Here is a 20,025-nt window from a genome sequence, read left to right on the forward strand (position 1 = left end):
CCGAATGCACTGTATATTAAAGTACCTTAAGTCCCTGGATCTTCTGGAAGATCACCCTGACTTTGTGTCTGATGACTGAGTCACTCTCACTAGTCCTGAGGGGTGAACCACAACAGGTCAAACACACATGGTCAGAAGGATGTTGATAACTGGGCTGAATTAATGTTGAATGACACAGTAAGATAAATGCTGTACCCTTCTCTGAGGACGCTGTAGATGGTCTGCATGACCTGCTCCTCCTCACTGGTGACCTCTGAACTCTGAAGCAGAAGGTCAGGGGTCACCTTTAGACAGAGCTCAGTGTTAGTATGTTTTTAAACTTTACTGGGGGTATTGATAATGTACTAGCTAAGTATACTAGTTAGTAACCGCTCTCCCCTCCCGTCCAGTCGCTTACCAGCGGGTCTGTCCGATTGGCTGACGGCATCTCCACAGAGACAAACCTCCCCGGCAGAGCCCGCTGATTGGCTGGGTGGGGCGTTGCCTTGCTGACGGAGCCTTGGCCCCGTCCCAGGCTGCTGTGAGTGGAGGAGGGAGGGGAGGAGTAGGGGTTGGGAGTGAGAGATGGTGAAGAGGAGGAGTAGGGGTTGGGGGCGAGGGAAGGGGAGATGGTGTCTCTAGGGTCCTCTGCTACAGGAGAGCGCCCCCTCTGTTGTTCTCTGGTACTGCTGTTGCTGTCAAACCTGCTGATCAGTCTGTTGACGGGGGTCTGGGGGTGGGGCTGTGCTGGGTAAGGTAGGCTCTGGGGGTGGGGCTGTGCTGGGTAAGGTAGGCTCTGGGGGTGGGGGTGTGCTGGGTAAGGTAGGCTCTGGGGGTGGGGCTGTGCTGGGTAAGGAAGGCTCTGGGGGTGGGGGTGTGCCATGGTCAGGGGGGGCTGCTCTGTTTGGGAAGGATGGAGGTCAGGGGCATACTGACTCCCCCCTCCCCTCCCCAGTGACCCGTTGAGCCCCGACTGATACGACCCACACATTATATTCCTCCCCATACCCCCCTCCAAATACCCCCCTCTATCTGTTCTCTCTTCCGCGACCCCAATCCCTCCATCCAGGTTCCCATAGCTACCAGACCTCCCATCCCCTGGTGGTCTCCCAAATCCTCCTCCCCCCTCACTCTCCAGTAATGAACCATGTGACTGTGCCCTGCGTAACGCCCCTCCCTGCCCTCCTCCACCCTCTCCCCCTCCCTCCTCTCCGTCTCTCCTGCGGAGCAAACTGCCATAACCCGGGGGGTAGTGGGTACGGAGCTGCACCCCATACGAATCTCCCTTTGGGCCCCCGTCCTTCATAACCACATAGGGTTGTCCAGCGATGCCCTGGACCCTGACAGCCACCCCGTACTTAGAGGTGGAGGGGGGCTTGGATCTCAGCTGGGTCGAGGGGAGCCCCCCTCCTGAGTCGTTGATGAAGCGGATCTGAACCCCGTAGTCCACGGGGCTCTTACGACCTGGCGGAGTACTCATACTGGGGAGGGAGAGAGCGAGAGGGGACGGGGCGGAGGAGGAGACACAGCGAGAGGGGAGAGAAAGTGGAGAGGGGGAAAGACAATATTAGTACAGCTATTCCAAGTGTTATACTTTAAAGAAGTGAATGTGACAGAAGTCATTTATTGTTCTCTCTCCCGGGAAAGTAGGTCAACTGAATATCTGACTGGTATGAATGTCATGCAGACACACAGAATGAGGGTGGACTGTGTGTGTTTCTACTGGGTGTGCAAGTTACAAAAGGTGTGTGAGAAAATGAGTCTCAGTGGAGTTGCTTTAGAATGGACTTTGTTCATAGTGACCTTCATTATTCATTAACCTGGAAACACACAACTACCTCCCACTCTCTGGCTCCCCTTACGTGTACTCTCTCTCTTGACTTCCACTTGGTTAAGTTATTCCTCTTCTTTAGAAATCCCTGCCTAGACCAGGCCAGCCCTGCCCAACCAGCACAGCAAAGGTGAGACTCCTTCCTCAATCTAGGATCTTTATTAGATCAATCAACTGTAATCACACATGATCCACAGTCCTTGTGAAGGATCCTCCCTCTGTTTCGCTCAGTAAGTCAACTCAGTCTCCCTCTACATGTCCCTTTGTCACCCTGTCTTCATCTGATGTTTCTAACTGTTGACGTCTGACTGTATCATGTCCATGTGTTGAAATGTCTCAGGAGTTCCCGCCTCCCTCTCTATGGTGACCTGTGCCACGTCAGCTCTCATCACTAGGTCATTACACTGCGTGCCTCATTAACATGGTCAGCTGTCATCACTAGGTCATTACACTGCGTGCCTCATTAACATGGTCAGCTGTCATCACTAGGTCATTACACTGCGTGCCTCATTAACATGGTCAGCTGTCATCACTAGGTCATTACACTGCGTGCCTCATTAACATGGTCAGCTGTCATCACTAGGTCATTACACTGCATGCCTCATTAACATGGTCAGCTGTCATCACTAGGTCATTACACTGCATGCCTCATTAACATGGTCAGCTGTCATCACCAGGTCATTACACCGCGTGCCTCATTAACATGGTCAGCTCTCATCACTAGGTCATTACACTGCATGCCTCATTAGCATGTCCCCTTTGCACTTATAACCAACCAACTACAACACCAGGCACTAACCCAGTTACCACCCTTCTCCACCTTCTCTCATTCTCTCCCTCTTTCACACACAGACAAACGTTCATTCTCCTTACCTCCCTCACTGAAACAGAGAGTACAGTTTCTCTTCTCTTATCAGTGTGTGTCATGGTGGTGATAACACAATGTCAAGCTCTTGTTCCTGTGGATAGGAAGCCCTGCCCCCACACATGCCTGCACTCCTCATACACACTCTGGAATTAACTGTGTACAAGCAGGCACACACGCTCACAGGTGATGAGTGGTGTTGTAAAGAGCGTCAGTGAAGACCTTGGTGCAGTTTATATATGGTGTCCAGTATAAATCAAAGCCCTGGCTATCAGGACGAGAGAGGAGAGAGACACACACCCATCCCCTAGTCAGATTGACAGATTAACCTCAACCTCTTAGTCATTTTGTCATACTCATATAGCATCTGTCTGTACTGCAGTGATAGGAGCATAGCCACAGGAAGTAGTTTGGGGGTGGGGATGCTCATATCATTACAGTACAGATAGATGATATATGAGTATGACAAAATGACTAAGAGGTTAATCTGTCAATCTGACTAGGGGATGGGTGTGTGTCGGTGTGTGTTAGGCTTGGCAGGTTTATCCTATAATGTTGTAACCGACAATTAAAGGACAACCTTGAACTAAAAATAATCGTTATAATACATACATTTTAGTAGAAAGGGGATTCAACTTTATATTCAAGTAGAAAGAAAAACTTCTATTGCGTAAACTATTGTTAAATTAAGTGGGAAAGATTCAAATGATTTTACAAACAGAAAGGCACAGTCGGAAGGAGCAGGTTCATTTGTCTCATTCATTTTGGAGACAGGGGTGTCACCATGCTGTGTGGTATTCATTAGGTATGTCCTAACTAGAGGTCGACCGATTAATCGGAATGGCCGCTTAATTAGGGCCGATTTCAAGTTTTCATAACAATCGGTAATCGGCATTTTTGGACACCGATCATGGCCGATTACATTGCACTCCACGAGGAGACTGCGTGGCAGGCTGACTACCTGTTACGCGAGTGCAGCAAGGAGCCAAGGTAAGTTGCTAGCTAGCATTAAACTTATATTATAAAAAACAATCTTAACAATCACTAGTTAAACTAGTAATATCAACCATGTGTAGTTATCTAGCTTGTCCTGCGTTGCATATAAATCGATGCAGTGCCTGTTAATTTATCATTGAATCACAGCCTACTTCGCCAAACGGGTGATTTAACAAGCGCATTCGCGAAAAAAAGCACTGTTGTGGCACCAATGTGTACCTAACCGTAAACATCAACGCTTTTCTTAAAATCAATAGACAAGTATATATTTTTAAACCTGCATATTTAGTTAATATTGCCTGCTAACATTAATTTTTTTAACTAGAGAAATTGTGTCACTTCTTGTGCGTGCTGTGCAACAGAGTCAGGGTATATGCAGCAGTTTGGGCCACCTGGCTCGTTGCGAACTGTAAAGACTATTTCTTCCTAACAAAGACAGCCAACTTCGCCAAACGGGGGATGATTTAACAAAAGCGCATTTACGGAAAAAAGCACAATCGTTGCACGAATGTACCTAACCATAAACATCAATGCCTTTCTTAAAATCAATACACAGAAGTATATATATTTTTTTTAAATCTGTATATTTAGTTAAAAGAAATTCATGTTAGCAGGCAATATTAACTAGGGAAATTGTGTCACTTCTTTTGCGTTCATTGCACACAGAGTCAGGGTATATGCAACAGTTTGGGCCGCCTGGCTCGTTGCGAACTAATTTGCCAGAATTTTACATAATTATGACATAACATTTAAGGTTGTGCAATGTAACAGCAATATTTAGACTTATGGATGCCACCCGTTAGCTAAAATACAGAACGGTTCCGTATTTCACTAAATGAATAAACGTTTTGTTTTCGAAATGATAGTTTCTGGATTTGACCATATTAATGACCTAAGGCTCGTATTTCTGTGTGTTATTATATTATAATTAAGTCTATGATTTGAAATAGCAGTCTGACAGCGGTGGTAGGCAGCAGCAGGCTCGTAAGCATTCATTCAAACAGCACTTTCCTGCGTTTGCCAGCAGCTCTTCGCAATGCTTCAAGCATTGCACTGTTTATGACTTCAAGCCTATCAACTCCCGAGATTAGGCTGGCAATACTAAAGTACCTATTAGAACATCCAATAGTCAAAGGTATATGAAATACAAATGGTATAGAGAGAAATAGTTCTATAATAACTACAACCTAAAACTTCTTACCTGGGAATATTGAAGACTCATGTTAAAAGGAACCACCAGCTTTCATATGTTCTCATGTTCTGAGCAAGGAACTTAAACGTTAGCTTTTTTACATGGCACATATTGCACTTTTACTTTCTTCTCCAACACTTTGTTTTTGCATTATTTAAACCGAATTGAACATACTAAATTGATTTTATTGATGTATTATATTAAGTTAAAATAAAAGTGTTGTTTTTGTTCATTCAGTATTGTTGTAATTGTCATTATTACAAATATATATAAAAATCTGCCAATTAATCGGTATCAACTTTTTTTAGTCCTCCAATAATCGGTATCGGCGTTGAAAAATCATAATCGGTCGACCTCTAGTCCTAACTAATTTTTACAGATGCATTATAAGCTCAAAACATTTTGCAACAAAAATGACAATAACCGTGTCCATTTGCATGACAATTAATCATAACCCAAAATGCCATTACAACTCCAGTGTGTGTACAGTTCAGCTCGTCACTTAGCACATACCTCGCCTTAAGACAGACATCTAAAGCATGCCATTGAAAAAGCACCCCGTCACTGTACATTAGTGCAGACGACCGTAACACGCGCACAGTCACACACACACACAGTCACACACACACACACACAGTCACACACACACAGTCACACACACACAGTCACACACACATCCTAATGGCCAAGTGGCAAGTAGTGGTGAAGAGGTCCCAAAGCCAGCTACAAGTCAGGTCTTTCAGACAGAGGACAACAGAAAGCCAGCTACAAGTCAGGTCTTTCAGACAGAGGACAACAGAAAGCCTAGGATATTTATTTCAGATATAGGTCAACAGTTACAAAGGATCTTCAACACCAACCCTCCTTTCTGCATGCATAGGCTAATCATCCATAATCAGTTGTAGAGGCTGAGTTTAAAGCAGTGTGTCAATCCCTGGTCCTTGGGAGTATGTTGCTGACCTCCTGACATTGATTTATTCCATTCTACAGTTTCATCTAGGCACTTGGCTACTCTAAGGAGGGAGGAGCATTGCTTGCCTGTCCCTGGTACTGAAACATATTGGGAAACACTGCTTGCTTGTGCGCCTGCGTGTGTGAGACAGAGGCTCAGTCTCAGCAGGGAGAACTGACAGTGAATAGGACCAAACATAACAGGAACACAGGAGTGGACGCCAACCATTTCCCTCTCCCTCTCTCTCTCATTCCACCTCCCTTTCTCTCTCTCTCTCCACCTCCCTTTCTCTCTCTCTCTCCACCTCCCTTTCTCTCTCTCTCCCCACCTCCCTTTCTCTCTCTCTCCCCACCTCCCTTTCTCTCTCTCTCCCCATCTTTCTGTGTCAGTGTGTCAAGACACTTCCAACAGGCCAGTTCAGCTGCTAAGCAGTGAAAGAGGACAGTGGAGAGGAGATGGCCAGGGTAAGGGGAGACAGTCAGGGGACAGAGGGTGAGCCCATCCTATTGTCCAAACGATGTGGAGCAGAAAATGAGGGCAGAAACGCTGGGAACGCAACACTCTTCTCTCCCTGGCCCTCTTCAGCTCTCCCTCAGTCTGTCTGTCTGCCTCACTTATATCACTGTTCTGCACCTGACCCTCCCTCCATCTCTTTAACCTGTCTATCTCTCTAACCTCTCGCTATCCCTCCCTTCTTCCCTCCCTCCCCCTAACCTCTCTATCCCTCCCTCCCTCACCATAACCTCTATCCCTCCCTCCAATCCTAACCTCTCTATCCTTCGATCCATCTTCCTACACTCTATCCCTCCCTCCCTCACCTCTATCCCTCCCTCATCCATCTTCCTAACCTCTATCCCTCCCTCCATCCATCTCTCTAAACTCTCCAGCCTTCCCTACATCCCCCTAACCTCTCTCTATCTCGCCATCTATCTCTCTAACCCTCCCCTGGGTTCCAAATCTCTGTCTCTCTCTCTGGAGAGAAGCACATGAGGCAGCTGACCGGACCTGTAACAGAGATTGACTGTGGATACTTGTCTGAGGTTAAGACCAACAGGCTTCTGTTAAGCCAGTGCTTCACACCATGTACTTTAGAGAGAATAGGTAAGGGACGGTGCCCTGCAGCCTAACAACAGACTACAGTGTGACCAGGTAAAGGAGTCCTCACTCAGACTCTAGAGTCCTCAGGTTACTGACTCCCTTAAGGCGTCAGCATGCTTCAGTTCAGCTGGCGCCTAGCCGAGACCTTTGCTTGAAAAACAAGGGGGGGGGGGGGAGCAGCAATAGTACTGTTTTTCCATTTTGAGACGCCGTAGCCAGTATACACTTCCTCAAAATAGTCTGAATGAATAACTCAAGTAAACTGTCATTAATTTTGACGTTTTTGCAGAGGAGATCTTAGAGGAAATAAAAATAAAATCTACATCTAAGATGTTTGGTGCAGTTGTCATTCATCTCTCGTTGAATAACAACAAAAACTATTGAAGAATCCCTACTGTTGACCAATCACCGACGAAGGGCGTAGACTTCGGCTTGCCTCAAGAAAAAATGTGTCCAAACAGCTAAAACGAACAAAAGTCCCAAACATTTTTTTTTTTTAAGTCTAAATATTGTCGTAATATATGCATAAACTCTTCCGAACTGTTTCAGCTGGGATGCATGCAGGCGCCTTTAGTGTCTCCTAACCCACCGGCTCTGCTATCAAATTTAATTCTCCCGCACTGAATTGAATTAAGGCCACCTCCATCTCTGGGAAGGGATGGGAGAATTAGGAGAGAGTGTGGAAAGAGACCACTGCAGTATGGAGTCATGGCTGTGGCTGTCTTTGATTCATTCAATAGTGAGAGTAGAGAGCATAAAGTCAGTAGGCTAGAAATCTTTTTTCCTACTTAGCCTCCTCTAAGTTTCATCACGATACTGGACTGTATTCTACAACCAAGGCCTTGTCCCTGCATATAGGGCAGTGCTTCAGTGAAAGCACCTGAAAGAGGATGGTCTTACATGGGTGTGACTGTCTCCTTCTGTGGTGACAAATAGATTACATATCATGACTGATGTTGGGCCCTATCAAATCAGGTCTATTTTTTGCCTGATTTCTCCGTTTTGTTTTTCTAGGTTTCCGTTTTTCGCAGTTTATTCAGGTTCACTCAAAATCACACTTTAATAGAAAAACTAAAGAAAATATTGTTCAAATATTGTTGAATTCAATTTTAGTGTCTAGATTCTGTGTTCCATCCACAACACGGATTTTATAGGCCCCTACAGTCATGAGTGGCTGGTGGCTGAAATACCAAAGACTTTCCACATTAATTAATGCTGCTGTCATTAGAAAATGTAAATAACACACCAACTTGGGTCCCCAAGACAGTCCTTCAGTTAAGACTGTTTCCTTGGTGATTGGCAATTCATCCCATTCTTGACCAGACCCTTTTCCACTCCTCTCACACTCAAACAAACAGCCAGTTCTTCCTCTCTGATTCTAATGGCCCTCATTGGCATAACAAAGAAGACTTCAGTGTTGCCAAATAGAACACAAACACCAAATAGAAGCACCTAATACACCCCTCCAGTCACCCACATTCCACACTGTGATGCTCAGTAAACAGCCCCCTTAAACACACCTTCTACCTGCACACTTCAGGGTCTCTCTCAGTAAAACATGTCCCTCAGGCTGAGCTTTCTCCCATCGGTCATCAATAAACTGCTGTGTTAAATTCTACATACTAACAGCCAAAATAATGCATAGACATCAATGTCAAGTTTAAATTCATAACGTCATCTTATCAAACATCTAACACTTGCGATCTTGCATCAGATATGAGACACCCTGGCCACTTGGTACTTTCTGTAGGCTACATGTCCATGAGTAATCACTGAATGTTGGCCAATAAAATTACAGAGAATGGTAAATAGCTTAGATAACTTACGTTGGGTCTCTTTTGAACAGAGTTCGCTGGCTACATTGAATTCTTCAGTGTATGCGTCATAGTATCATCTAGCGTAAGTGAAACTTGGGAGAAGAGAGGCAATGAGCCAAGTTGTTGAAGTTGAGCTCCGAGAAAGCGTCAAATAACTGACATGTAAAAAGAGAATGTGTGACATTGACAGATGGGTACACTGACTGTACACATGGTTTAACATGAGAATACCACTACGGGAGAGATCTAGACGAGGCAATGCAAAGATACACCTGCTCCGTGGCCTTGGAATTCTGAGTGACGTTCCTCAGCACCGTTTCGCCATCATTAAAAGTAAACTTAGGGTAAGATACCAACAAGAGAGCAAGTTATCAAAGACGGAGCGGACAAATGTATTAGCTAGCTATGTGTCTGTATTGCGCAAGCCAACCAGCTAGAGCTAGCAAGCTAACCCCAAGCTACTGTCATAACTAGCTAGTTAATTTAGCTGTCTGGGTTAGTTCGCTAGCTAGCTTGCTAACTAGAGCGAACTAAACAACATCCAGAAACATACCTGCTATTTGGTCAAAGTAGTACAATTCATCAATTTATTTCCGACTTTCGAGTCCTCTTCTGTTGTTTTACTTGGTGTTAATACAGATAATGTTTAAATCGGACAGAAAATACTTCTGAAAGAGCAGAGCATATCCATAATTCGAGACAGACAGATAAATTCGTTAAATACAGCTCCAACCTGTTACCTTTGTGACCGATGCCGGACGAGCCGCCCAGCCCCGCTAGAGGGAATACAGGTATTGGTTGAGCACATAGCAGTAGGCGGTGCCCGCTTTGAATATTGGCGAGTCTGTCTGTCAATCTGTGATAAATTGACTCAGTGGAGAAGTTTTTCAGTGGTCTACATAAATAGAAATAAAAAACTTTGTGAATGAAAATGCCTAGTGCTGTGTTTGTCATAATACATTTTTTTAACTGCTAAGAAAGCGGTAAGCTAATACAGAAACAAACGAAACGCATCACAACTTGTGGCATGAATCAGTTTGCGCTCCTCAAATTCCAACCGTCCCATACCAAACCGACCAGTGTCTAGGCCGGGGAAAGGGTAACCGTTCCACTTGATCTACCAGATCCCCTGCAGAGGGCGCCTTTAGCACATATTATGACAGATTATTGGCAATTAGGACAGAGGCCTAGGGGACAGTTTGTTCTACTAATTTGAATCAACCACTGAAATGACCATTCGACTCTTTTCCCTATAGAAAATTCTCAACACAAATGACATATTTTCTTATTTTGGAAAAATATTTGTTCTCACTTATTGTGGTGCCAAAACCTGTGAATTCAAGCAGTGTTCATATTTTTGGATGACATTTTAATTGCAGCCTATTGTGTTGCACACACCAATTTCAAACAATGTAGGTTAATATTGACTATGTTGATTAATAAATATTGACTATGTTGTAATACGGCTGTGATGACAACTTTTTTTTTTTATCATCAATTGAGAAATGCGTTGCCAAAACTGCCGTCTCCTCCCTGTTAGTGAATAATAGCCTACTATAGGCGTTCTTTGACCATTGTGTTGTAGGCTAGTCCACCACCACACCCACTTCCCAACCAAACTCTTTCCCTCACACACGCACTTCTCTCTCCAGCACTCAGCTTTGACAGCCCGCTCCATACATCAGTCGCTCCGGGAATGGGATCATCATTAGTGAGTGCGAAGAAAAACTTCCAGTTCTTCCGATTCTACGCTCTCCAAAGACTACTCTTCAAACTGCGGGGATAGCTTCGAGATAAAGCGATAGCGACTGTTAGAAATATATATTACAGCGTTTCAAGTTGATGAAAGGAGAGGTAACTTTACGCACTGTGGGACGACAAAGAGAACTGGGTCAAGCGACAAATGGGGTACAGTTAAAATTATATGAGAACATTTACTACTGAATTTATGGGGTAGAAATCATTATTAATACTTTTTTGAAATAAATTAACATCACAAAGGGGGTAATTCGGATAAGATATCAGGCGCGCGGCGCGTAAACGTAGGCCTATGTGGTCGTGGATGAATGTGCTTGGAAAGTTTTATGTAGGCTAACCAACTATTCTCTGTGTCTCGGTTGCGGATGATTTATAAACATTAAGACTAAGTAGGCCTAAGTGAGTGTTATATTAGGATAAGTTTGGAGCCAAAGCTAGAAACCAAAAAACTGCCACTGATCGTAACCAGCAATGGCAAAGTGGTTTAGTTCCGCCATCAATCTGAAGAACGGGACCGAACGGGTCCGCTCTGCCTCGGAGTCCGGCCCTCAACCACGAACCAGACACGGGTTAACACCGGGGTCCAGTCTGAAGGGGAACCGGGTCAAGGAAAGTGCTGGAGGGATGGGCTCTATACTGACCGGAAGAAACCGGAAAAACTCGGCCATCGAACTGGGTCGGAACGGCTCGGGTACTGGCGGGATCTGGGACAGTCTCATCCCTGGGAAGAGTAGGAAGAATTCCAAGCTCGAGGTGGGGGCATCTGAGGAGCATCGGCCCACCAGGACATCCAGTTTGGCGCATGCGTGCATCAGCAGGATGATCAAGGTGGACAAACAGGACAAGGGTCCCAAACATAGCGGTACAGGTGAACAGGTGGGATCCGAAAACGAGAGGGGGAAGGTGGACATCAAAACAACGATGGTGAGTGGCGCAGAATTGGTACTGACATCTTTGTCAACAAAGTCTTAGATTGAACAAACAAAAATGAAAAAGGCATTTAGTAGTAACAATATATGCTATAATGCTATAATTAGCCCTACAGTGTTATTAGGCTTACTGTAATTCACATTTGATCCTGTTGTTTATTGTCATATATGTATGGAAGCATATGGAAGCTCGTTCCCGCCACCCAAGTTATGAGATAGTAAGTCATAATTACGTAATAGCATGTGGTGTATGGCCAATATACCATGGTGAACTGTAGTATGGTCTGATATACTACGGCTTTCAGCCAATCAGCATTCAGGACTCGAACCAACAGGTTTATAAAAGGAAATAATGCACGCCCTAGAATGCCCTTCAAGCCAATCAGAAACATGTATTTGACAACGCCATGGTATAACTCATGTTAGACTATGTTTGAGCTGCTTTTGAAAGCAAAAGTCGAATTGAAAACATTATTGACATTGTTGATTTAGATTTTCATAATGGCTATGATGGGAATGGTATCTATTTAGTAAACTTGCTAGCTACTTCAGTGGATGTTGAACACATTTCTAGCAGTAAATGTGTTAAATTATAGCCATGGTATGAAAGGGATAATCAACTCGGGGCTCTGTACGTTCTCTGGAAAATAATCTAACTCCGTCGTGGAAGGCTAGTGCGTCGTGGAACACACCTTCCACGTTGTTCATTATTTTCCATACAACGCATAGCCCCACGTTGATTATCCCTTACATACGTAACGTAAGTCATAATTATGAGATAGTAAATCCGAATAATGAGATACTAAGTCATAATTATGAGGTAGTCGTTCATTATTATGAGATATGTAAGTTATAATTATGAGATAATAATTCTGGATCATGGACATTGAATAGTCCTGCAGGTCACGACCCCTTTTAAAAGGGAAATCTGTGATTCAAACATTAACTAAGGTAATCCCCGCCACTTAATTGGTAAACAGCTGAGGAATGGGGCATGTGAAATGTAACCACTCTTAAATACATAGACGCAAGGACTCTCACACATGTAGGATCTTCATTTGATCCTGTATGCTACAGCAGGAATAGAATCCTGCAGCAACAGGAAATGTGAATTATTATGTGGATTATAATTCATGGCCATTTTTTGTAGGGGTTGATACATTTTTCATTATGGCAAATCAAGCCTGATATTTTAAAGTGGAAATTACAAACTTTAGAAGCCTTTTTAATCCTCAAATAGACTACAAGTTTGCCATTCCTGCTGTGCAGGAAAATTCAAAGCAACAAAATTTACCAAATTAAGATCCTACATCTGTATGGATGCAAGAACTGACCATCCGTGTTTCGAACCTATACAGTGTTTGTTTACAATTACGTTGTTTACAAACAATGGAGAAACACAAGTTTATATTTTTGGTTCTGATGGGGTAATGCCATTGCTCATGAGGAATTTCTAAGTTACATTCTTCAAGAATCAATGGCTATATATTAGTAATTAATTAATTGAATTAAACAGGCACCAACTCACAACAACAAAACTCTTCAGTCCATTAATTTGGAACGATATCACCACAAACTCTCTCTCTCTCACACACACACACACACACACACAAAATCTGTGATTCACGTAATACAGATCGCCTAAACGTATCTCATAATAATTACTTACTATCTCAGAATTCTGACTTAGTATCTCCTAATAATGACTTACTATCTCAGAATTCTGACTTAGTATCTCCTAATAATGACTTACTATCTCAGAATTCTGACTTAGTATCGCAATATTATTACTTACTATCTCATGATTATGACATACTGTCTCATAATAACGACTTACTATCTCATAATTATGACTTAGTATATCATTACAATGACTTACTATCTCATAGTCAGATTTTCTTTAAATTAGGTGGCGGAAACGAGCTTCCATACATATATGTATGCACTGATATAAAGAAAGAACTGTAGCTCGGAGAGTTGTGATCAGTCTCTCTCTCCCACCTCAGCCTTTGTCTCTACTTCTCCCTCCCCCTCCTGTCTCTCTTTCCTCACCACACAATGCACTGTGCTTTTATAACCCGCTGCATTCATGCCACTGTACAAAAAACACACAATGAGACCTAACCTCATTCCCCAGTCTGTCTTCCTGTCTTCCTGTGTCCCTTCCCCTCCTTTTTCCCTAACTGCTGTCACATACATACACACAGACACACAGACACACACACACACACACACACACACACACACACACACACACACACACACACACACACACACACACACACACACACACACACACACACACACACACACACACACACACACGATACCTCTTTCTCCTCCTATATTTCTTCCCCCAGTGAAGGCTATGTTTGAGGCATCACCTAACACTGTTGTGACTGTAGCTCTCCCACTGGTAGCTCAGATCACTGTGGCTCCGCTTTGATGAAGATCATACAGGCAGTCAGACAGACACGTAAACACTGAACACACAGAGCCATGGGAGGGAAGACACACACAGAGCACAGAGCAGGGGAGATTCCCCAAGAAACATTCCCAGATCGACAAGGGGACATTTCCATACCAACTAGACTGTTACAGGTTAATTACATAGGTTATTGCAGTTACTCTGGCAGAAGGCCTACAGTATAGTACTGTGAAGGTTAGGTAGAGTATTTAACAACTTCTCTCCCGCTGTGTAGCTGATTATTCTGGAGGACTATGCTGACCCGTTTGATGCAGAGAAAACGAGGGAGGAGAGGGAGGCGGAGAGGGAGGGAGAGAATGATGGATACATGGAGCCCTATGACGCCCAGGTTATCATCACAGGTCAGTAAGGTCAGGGGTCAGATCTTGTCCTGGAGAGCTACAGGGAGTCCAGGCTTTTGTTCCAGCACAGCGCTGATACACACTGGCTCTGTTAATCAACTAATCACCGAGACCTTGATTAGTGGGATCAGGGCTGGAGTTAGTGCTGGGCTGGAACAAAAGCCTGCACTCCCTGCAGCTCTCTAGAATCAAGGTTGTAGACTGCTGCTGTAAAAAGGTTTTTAAAGGATCGGACTAGAACGAGACCCTCCGCTCTCTCTCCCCTGACATCCTCCCTACTGGCGGTTGCTATGGGAATGGTGTTGTGCTGTGACAATGGGTGCAGCTTCCTCTTGGATTTCCTGTCTCCTGCCTCTGTTTCCATTCTCTGGAAAGGAAGTTACCTCCAGTTTCTTCCCCCCACCCCTTCCATTTTACTTTACTTTTGTGTGAAAAGAACCAAAAGACCCCCACCTCCCATCCCCCTCCTCCTGGTCTCACCCAATCACTTCCCAGAATTCAGGAAGAGGTCAGTTCTGTCATCCAATCAGGCGCTGTGTTGACCTTTCTTCCTGTAGCTCCATTGTTTAGTCACACAATAGCCCAGACACACAGGCTACCTGTTGGCCTCCACAGACATGTCTGACCACATCACAAACTACGAAGCTGTGTGTTATACTCTTAGAAATAGGGGTTCCAAAACGTTTCTTTGGCTGTCCCCATAGGCTGTCCCCATTGGTTCCAGGTAGAACCCTTCTTGATCCAGGCAGTACTATTTTGGGTTCCATGTAGAACCCTCTGTGTAAAAGGTTCTACCTGGAACCAAAAAGGGTTCTTCTAAGGGTTTTCCTATGGGGACAGCCGAATAACCCTTTTAGATTCTAGATGGCATAGTTTTTTCTAACAGTCTACAACTGAACAATGGATCACAATCATGTCACATTAGCAGTAATGTTGCAATGGCAGAGTTGGGGGTTTGATATCCACATGGGCCAAACAGGCCTACCAAATAATGACCATGTTATTGTTCTTATGACTTTGTAGGTATTCGTAGGCGGGGCTCCAAGGACCTGCTGAAGGTGTGTGTGCTGCTTCCCAAGGGAGATGGAGAAGGGGGCAAGCCCGCACCCCCCCACATCTACGACACTCCCTACGAGGGGCTGCTGGAGACGGATGGGGAGGCAGGAGGGGTGTGGATCCCTGTGACACGGCCGGAGTCAGACCCTCGCCCCCCTGGAGAGTATGAACTACCCTGGGAGTGGAGGAAGGAGGACATCGTCAGAGCACTGACAGGTAGATAGATATATGTTTTCCAGAGGGAGGGAGGTAAAGGGAGGGAAGGAGGGAGGTAGAGGGAGGGAAGGAGAGGGAACATATTGGATACAACAATGATACACAAACATACACAGTTCTCTCTCTCTCTCTCTCTCTCTCTCTCTCTGTCTCTCTCTCTCTCTCTCTCTGTCTCTCTCTCTCTCCAGCCCAGTTTAAGAAGGGAATGAGCAGTTTACCCCCTAAAGAGGAACCTCCTCCACCGATCAGACAGCAGACTCTCAGTCATCAGCAGACCCTCAGACAGAAGACCTGGAACAAGAAAGTCCTCGTCCCCTCTCCCTCCTCCCCTACTTCCCCCATTCTCAAACTCTCTCCTCCCTCACCTCTCTCTCATTCCTCTCCCCCCTCTCCCACCTCTCACTCTTCTCCCACTCCCAAACATGCCCCAACCTCTTCTCCTCCCTCCACCACCTCCACACCCAACGCAGAGACAGCCAAAGTGGACCCCACCCTGCCCCTGGAGACACAGAGGTAAGGGAAGAGGAGAGGGTGAAGGGAGAGGCTGGATGGGGGGGATTGAGATACACTATATATACAGCAGTATGTGGACACCCATTCAAATTAGTGGATTCGGCTATTTCAGCCACACCTGTTGCTGACAGCTGACAGCTGTATACATTTGAGCACAAAGCCATGCAATCTCCATATAGACAAACATTGGCATAAGAATGTCTTACTCAGTTACTTTCAACGTGGCACTGTCATCAAATCAAATCTTATTGGTCACATACACATATTTAGCAGATGTTATTGCAGGTGTAGTGAAATGCTGTGTTCCTAGCTCCAATAGTGCAGTAGCATCTAACACTTCACAACACACACAAATCTAAAAGTAAAGAATGGAATTAATAAATATATAAATATTAGGACGAGCAATGTCGGAGTGGCATTGACTAAAATACAATAGAATACAGTATATACATAAGTGATGAGTAAAGCAGTATGTCAACATTATTAAAGTGACCAGTGTTCCATTATTAAAGTGACCAGTGTTCCATTATTAAAGTGACCAGTGATTCCATGTCTACAGTATGTACATAGGGCAGCAGCCTCTAAGGTGCAGGGTTGAGTAACCAGGTGGTAACCGGCTAGTCATAGGATGCCACCTTTCCAACAAGTCAGTTTGTCAAATTTCTACCCTGCTAGAGCTGCCCCGGTCAACTGTAAGTGCTGTTATTGTGAAGTGGAAACGTCTAGGAGCAACAACGGCTCAGCCGTGAAGTGGTAGGCCATGTAAGTTGAAGTGCTGTAGCGCGTAACGCCTAAAAATCGTCTGTCCTCGGTTGCAACACTCACTACTGAGTTCCAAACTGCCTGTGGAAGCAACATCAGCACAAGAACGGTTTGTGGACTCTGGAGCAGTGGAAACGTGTTCTCTGTAGTGATGAATCACGCTTCACCATCTGTCAGTCCAAAGGACTAATCTTGGTTTGGCGGATGCCAGGAGAACGCCACTTGCCCGAATGCATAGTGCCAACTGTAAAGTTTGGTGTTAGAAGAATAATGTTCTGGGGCTGTTTTTCATGGTTCGGGTTAGGCCCCTTAGTTCCAGTGAAGGGAAATCTTAACACTACAGCATACAATGACATTCTAGACGATTCTGTGCCAACTTTGTGGCAACAGTTTGGGGAAGGCCCTTTCCTGTTTCAGCATGACAATGCCCCTGTGCACAAAGCGAAGTCCATACAGAAATGGTTTGTCGAGATCCGTGTGGAAGAACTTGACTGGCCTGCACAGAGCCCTGACCTCAACCCCATCTAACACCTTTGGGATGAATTAGAACGGCAACTGCAAGCCAGGCCTAATTGCCCAACATCAGTGCCCGCCCTCGCTAATACCTAATGCACACAGAGTGAGTCCATGCAACTTATTATGTGACTTGTTAAGCAGATTTTACCCCTGAATTTATTTAGGGTTGCCATTAAAAAAAAATTGAATACTTATTGACTCAAGACATTTCAGCTTTTAATTTTTTATTAATTTATTATGGGGTATTGTGTGTAGGCCAGTGACACAAAATATACATTTTATACATTTTAAATTCAGGCTGTAACACAACTAAATGTGGAAAAAGTCAAAGGGTGTGAATACTTTTTGAAGGCCCTGTATACTGTATATCGTCTTAGCATAATGCTGTAGCCTGTACTTACTCCTCAGCCTGAAGTGTCCATACTTGCGCCAGCGAATACTTTACTTTTCGGTGGTCGCTGACTGGTAAGATTCTTCAGGAGAGCGGTCATGTGTGCTAGCAAGGCAAAGGTCCTAGGTTCGAGCCTCGGTGTGAAGGAAGTGGTATTCGCTAAGAAAGCGTTCTCTATCTCTCCCTCCTACCCTCCTCTAACTTCCCAACCCTCCCCATATTCCTCCCCCTAACCTTCAATATGACATTCATCCCCATCCATTCTACTGCTCTGAAGCTCTAAACATGGTATGTATGTTTGTTTCTCCCTCTCTTCTCCCCCCCCCCCCCCCCAGCTGGTACCATGGCAGTGTGAGTCGCCAGCAGGCAGAGGCTCAGCTCCAGCGCTGCAGGGATGCCAGCTTCCTGGTTAGAGACAGTGAATCAGGGACCAGCAAATACTCCATCGCGCTCAAGTGAGTGTGTTTGTGTGTGTGTTACACTTCTCACTCTTCAGTGAGCACTCATCATTAACCACTTTACACACCACAGACATGGAGGGTGAGCAGCATGTGTTGGAATAACTAAGCCCCTAACCCTTTGCTATAGCTCCGCATCCCCCCTGTTATTGAAGTATTATGGTTGTTCTCTCTCTCTCTCTCTCTCTCTCTCTCTCTCTCTCTCTCTCTCTCTCTCTCTCTCTCTCTCTCTCTCTCTCTCTCTCAGGACCAGTCAGTGTTGTGTCCATATCATCGTGGCCCAGACTAAGGGCAGTAAGGGTCTGGGTTATACCCTGGACCAGAGTAGCTGTGTGTTCAACAGTATACCAGAGGTGGTGCATCACTACTGTACACACAGACTGCCCTTCACTGGAGCTGAACACATGACCCTGCAACACCCTGTCCCCAGGCCACACTGAACACACACACACACACACACACCACTGCAAAGGAGTAACAGGTCTCACCCAAACAGCCTGAGAGGTACAGTATCATCTTGAGTTTCTCCAATGCACAACCTAGTGGTCAAACCCTCACACTACATAGCACAGAGAATGTTTCAGGTGGGAATAATGTTCTATACTATATATTATGTCATGTTTCATGTGGACCCCAGAAAGAGTGGCTGATGCTTTTGCAGCGTCTAATGGGGAGCCTGATGAATACCAAATGCCAAATGTTCAGCTAGTTAGCCTAAGTACCTGTATGTGTCGTGTGCTCTGGGTAATATTAGGCCTCATTGATTTGATAGCTGTCTGTATTATCATCAGACACATACAGTATGGTGCCTGTTAGACAGCAGAATGATCTATTTTGATGTGATGGTTTCTGCAATGACCCAGGCTTGTTACTGTAGTATCCCAGGCTTGTTACTGCAATAGCCAAGGCGCCAAAGCTTGGAATTGTAATATCCCAGGCTTGTTAATGTAATAGCCCAGGCTTGTTATTGTAATAACCCAGGCTTGTTACTGTAATAACCCAGGCTTGTTACTGCAATTACCCAGGATCTTTACTGTAATAACCCAGGCTTGTTACTGTAATAACCCAGGGTGTTACTGTAATAACCCAGACTTGTTGTACAATGCATGAAATACTGTAATGTTGACTGGAATAAAGTGAATGTGCATTTAGTTTCTTCTGTTTTTTAGATAAAGGCAATTTAATAATTATGACACAGACACACACAGACACACACACAAACACACACACACATGCACACATGTGCACACACACACACACAGACACACACACACGTACGCACACACATACACACACACGCACACACATACACAGACACAGACACAGACACACACAAACACACACACACACACAAGCACACAGACGTGCGCGCACACACAGATCAGAACAGAAACACTTGGGTGATGAGAGTGAGAAGCTAACTACAGGATGTGTGAGCTGAGCTCCTCTTTAACCGCAGAGCCATTGACCTGGGTAGTAAATCAATTAGAGTTAGACACTACACAGGAACATACACAGAGAGAGAGAGAGAGAGAGAGAAACACACACTTACAAATGTACAGGCACACCTCACGTTTACACCATGCACACATAAGTTGAGTACACACAAAACCACTCTCATTTTTAAAAAGCCACAAACAACAATCTCTTTTTGAAAATAATAAGCTTCATCACACGTGGCTACCAGACGAGCTAAAGGATTTCTATGCGTGCTTCGAGGCAAGCAACACTGAAGCATGCATGAGAGCACCAGCTGTTCCGTACAACAGTGTGATCACGATCTCTTTAGCTGATGTGAGTAAGACCTTTAACAGGTCCACATTCACAAGGCCGCAGGGCCAGACGGATTACCAGGACGTGCTCACAG

General features: G+C 44.8%; 2 protein-coding genes across 4 annotated transcripts in view; one reads left to right on the forward strand and one right to left on the reverse strand.

Annotated features, from left to right (window-relative positions):
- Positions 1-9,523, reverse strand: part of LOC139573236 (cingulin-like) — a 28,059-nt gene extending 18,536 nt beyond the window's left edge. The window contains exons 1-4 of one of the 3 annotated variants that reach the window (XM_071396472.1): positions 9,284-9,523; positions 398-1,460; positions 196-260; positions 26-95 (exon numbers count right to left, since the gene is read on the reverse strand). In XM_071396472.1, coding sequence (XP_071252573.1) covers positions 26-95; positions 196-260; positions 398-1,459 — 1,197 coding nt within the window. In that variant the 5' untranslated portion in view covers position 1,460; positions 9,284-9,523. Of the gene's footprint in view, positions 1-25; positions 96-195; positions 285-397; positions 1,461-2,683; positions 2,843-9,283 lie in introns of those variants that run through there. The other 2 variants (XM_071396470.1, XM_071396471.1) reach the window with 2 other exon arrangements.
- Positions 9,524-10,373: 850 nt separating this feature from the next.
- LOC139573238 (SH2 domain-containing adapter protein E-like) lies at positions 10,374-19,309 on the forward strand. The gene is made up of 6 exons (XM_071396473.1): positions 10,374-11,412; positions 14,120-14,246; positions 15,270-15,518; positions 15,707-16,031; positions 18,036-18,155; positions 18,406-19,309. Exons 1-6 carry the CDS (start codon positions 10,960-10,962, stop codon positions 18,596-18,598), a joined length of 1,467 nt encoding a protein of 488 aa, XP_071252574.1. The 5' UTR covers positions 10,374-10,959; the 3' UTR covers positions 18,599-19,309.
- Positions 19,310-20,025: the final 716 nt, after the last annotated feature.

This window comes from Salvelinus alpinus, chromosome 4, assembly GCF_045679555.1.
Source record: "Salvelinus alpinus chromosome 4, SLU_Salpinus.1, whole genome shotgun sequence".
Lineage (NCBI taxonomy): Eukaryota > Metazoa > Chordata > Actinopteri > Salmoniformes > Salmonidae > Salvelinus > Salvelinus alpinus.

Bases quoted from the DNA above. Each gene is read 5' to 3' on its own strand.
- LOC139573238 (XM_071396473.1), top strand. From the start codon at position 10,960: ATGGCAAAGTGGTTTAGTTCCGCCATCAATCTGAAGAACGGGACCGAA. The intron at 14,247-15,269 runs GTCAGTAAGGTC...ATGACTTTGTAG, and splicing joins CGCCCAGGTTATCATCACAG to GTATTCGTAGGCGGGGCTCC. The intron at 18,156-18,405 runs GTGAGTGTGTTT...TCTCTCTCTCAG, and splicing joins AAATACTCCATCGCGCTCAA to GACCAGTCAGTGTTGTGTCC.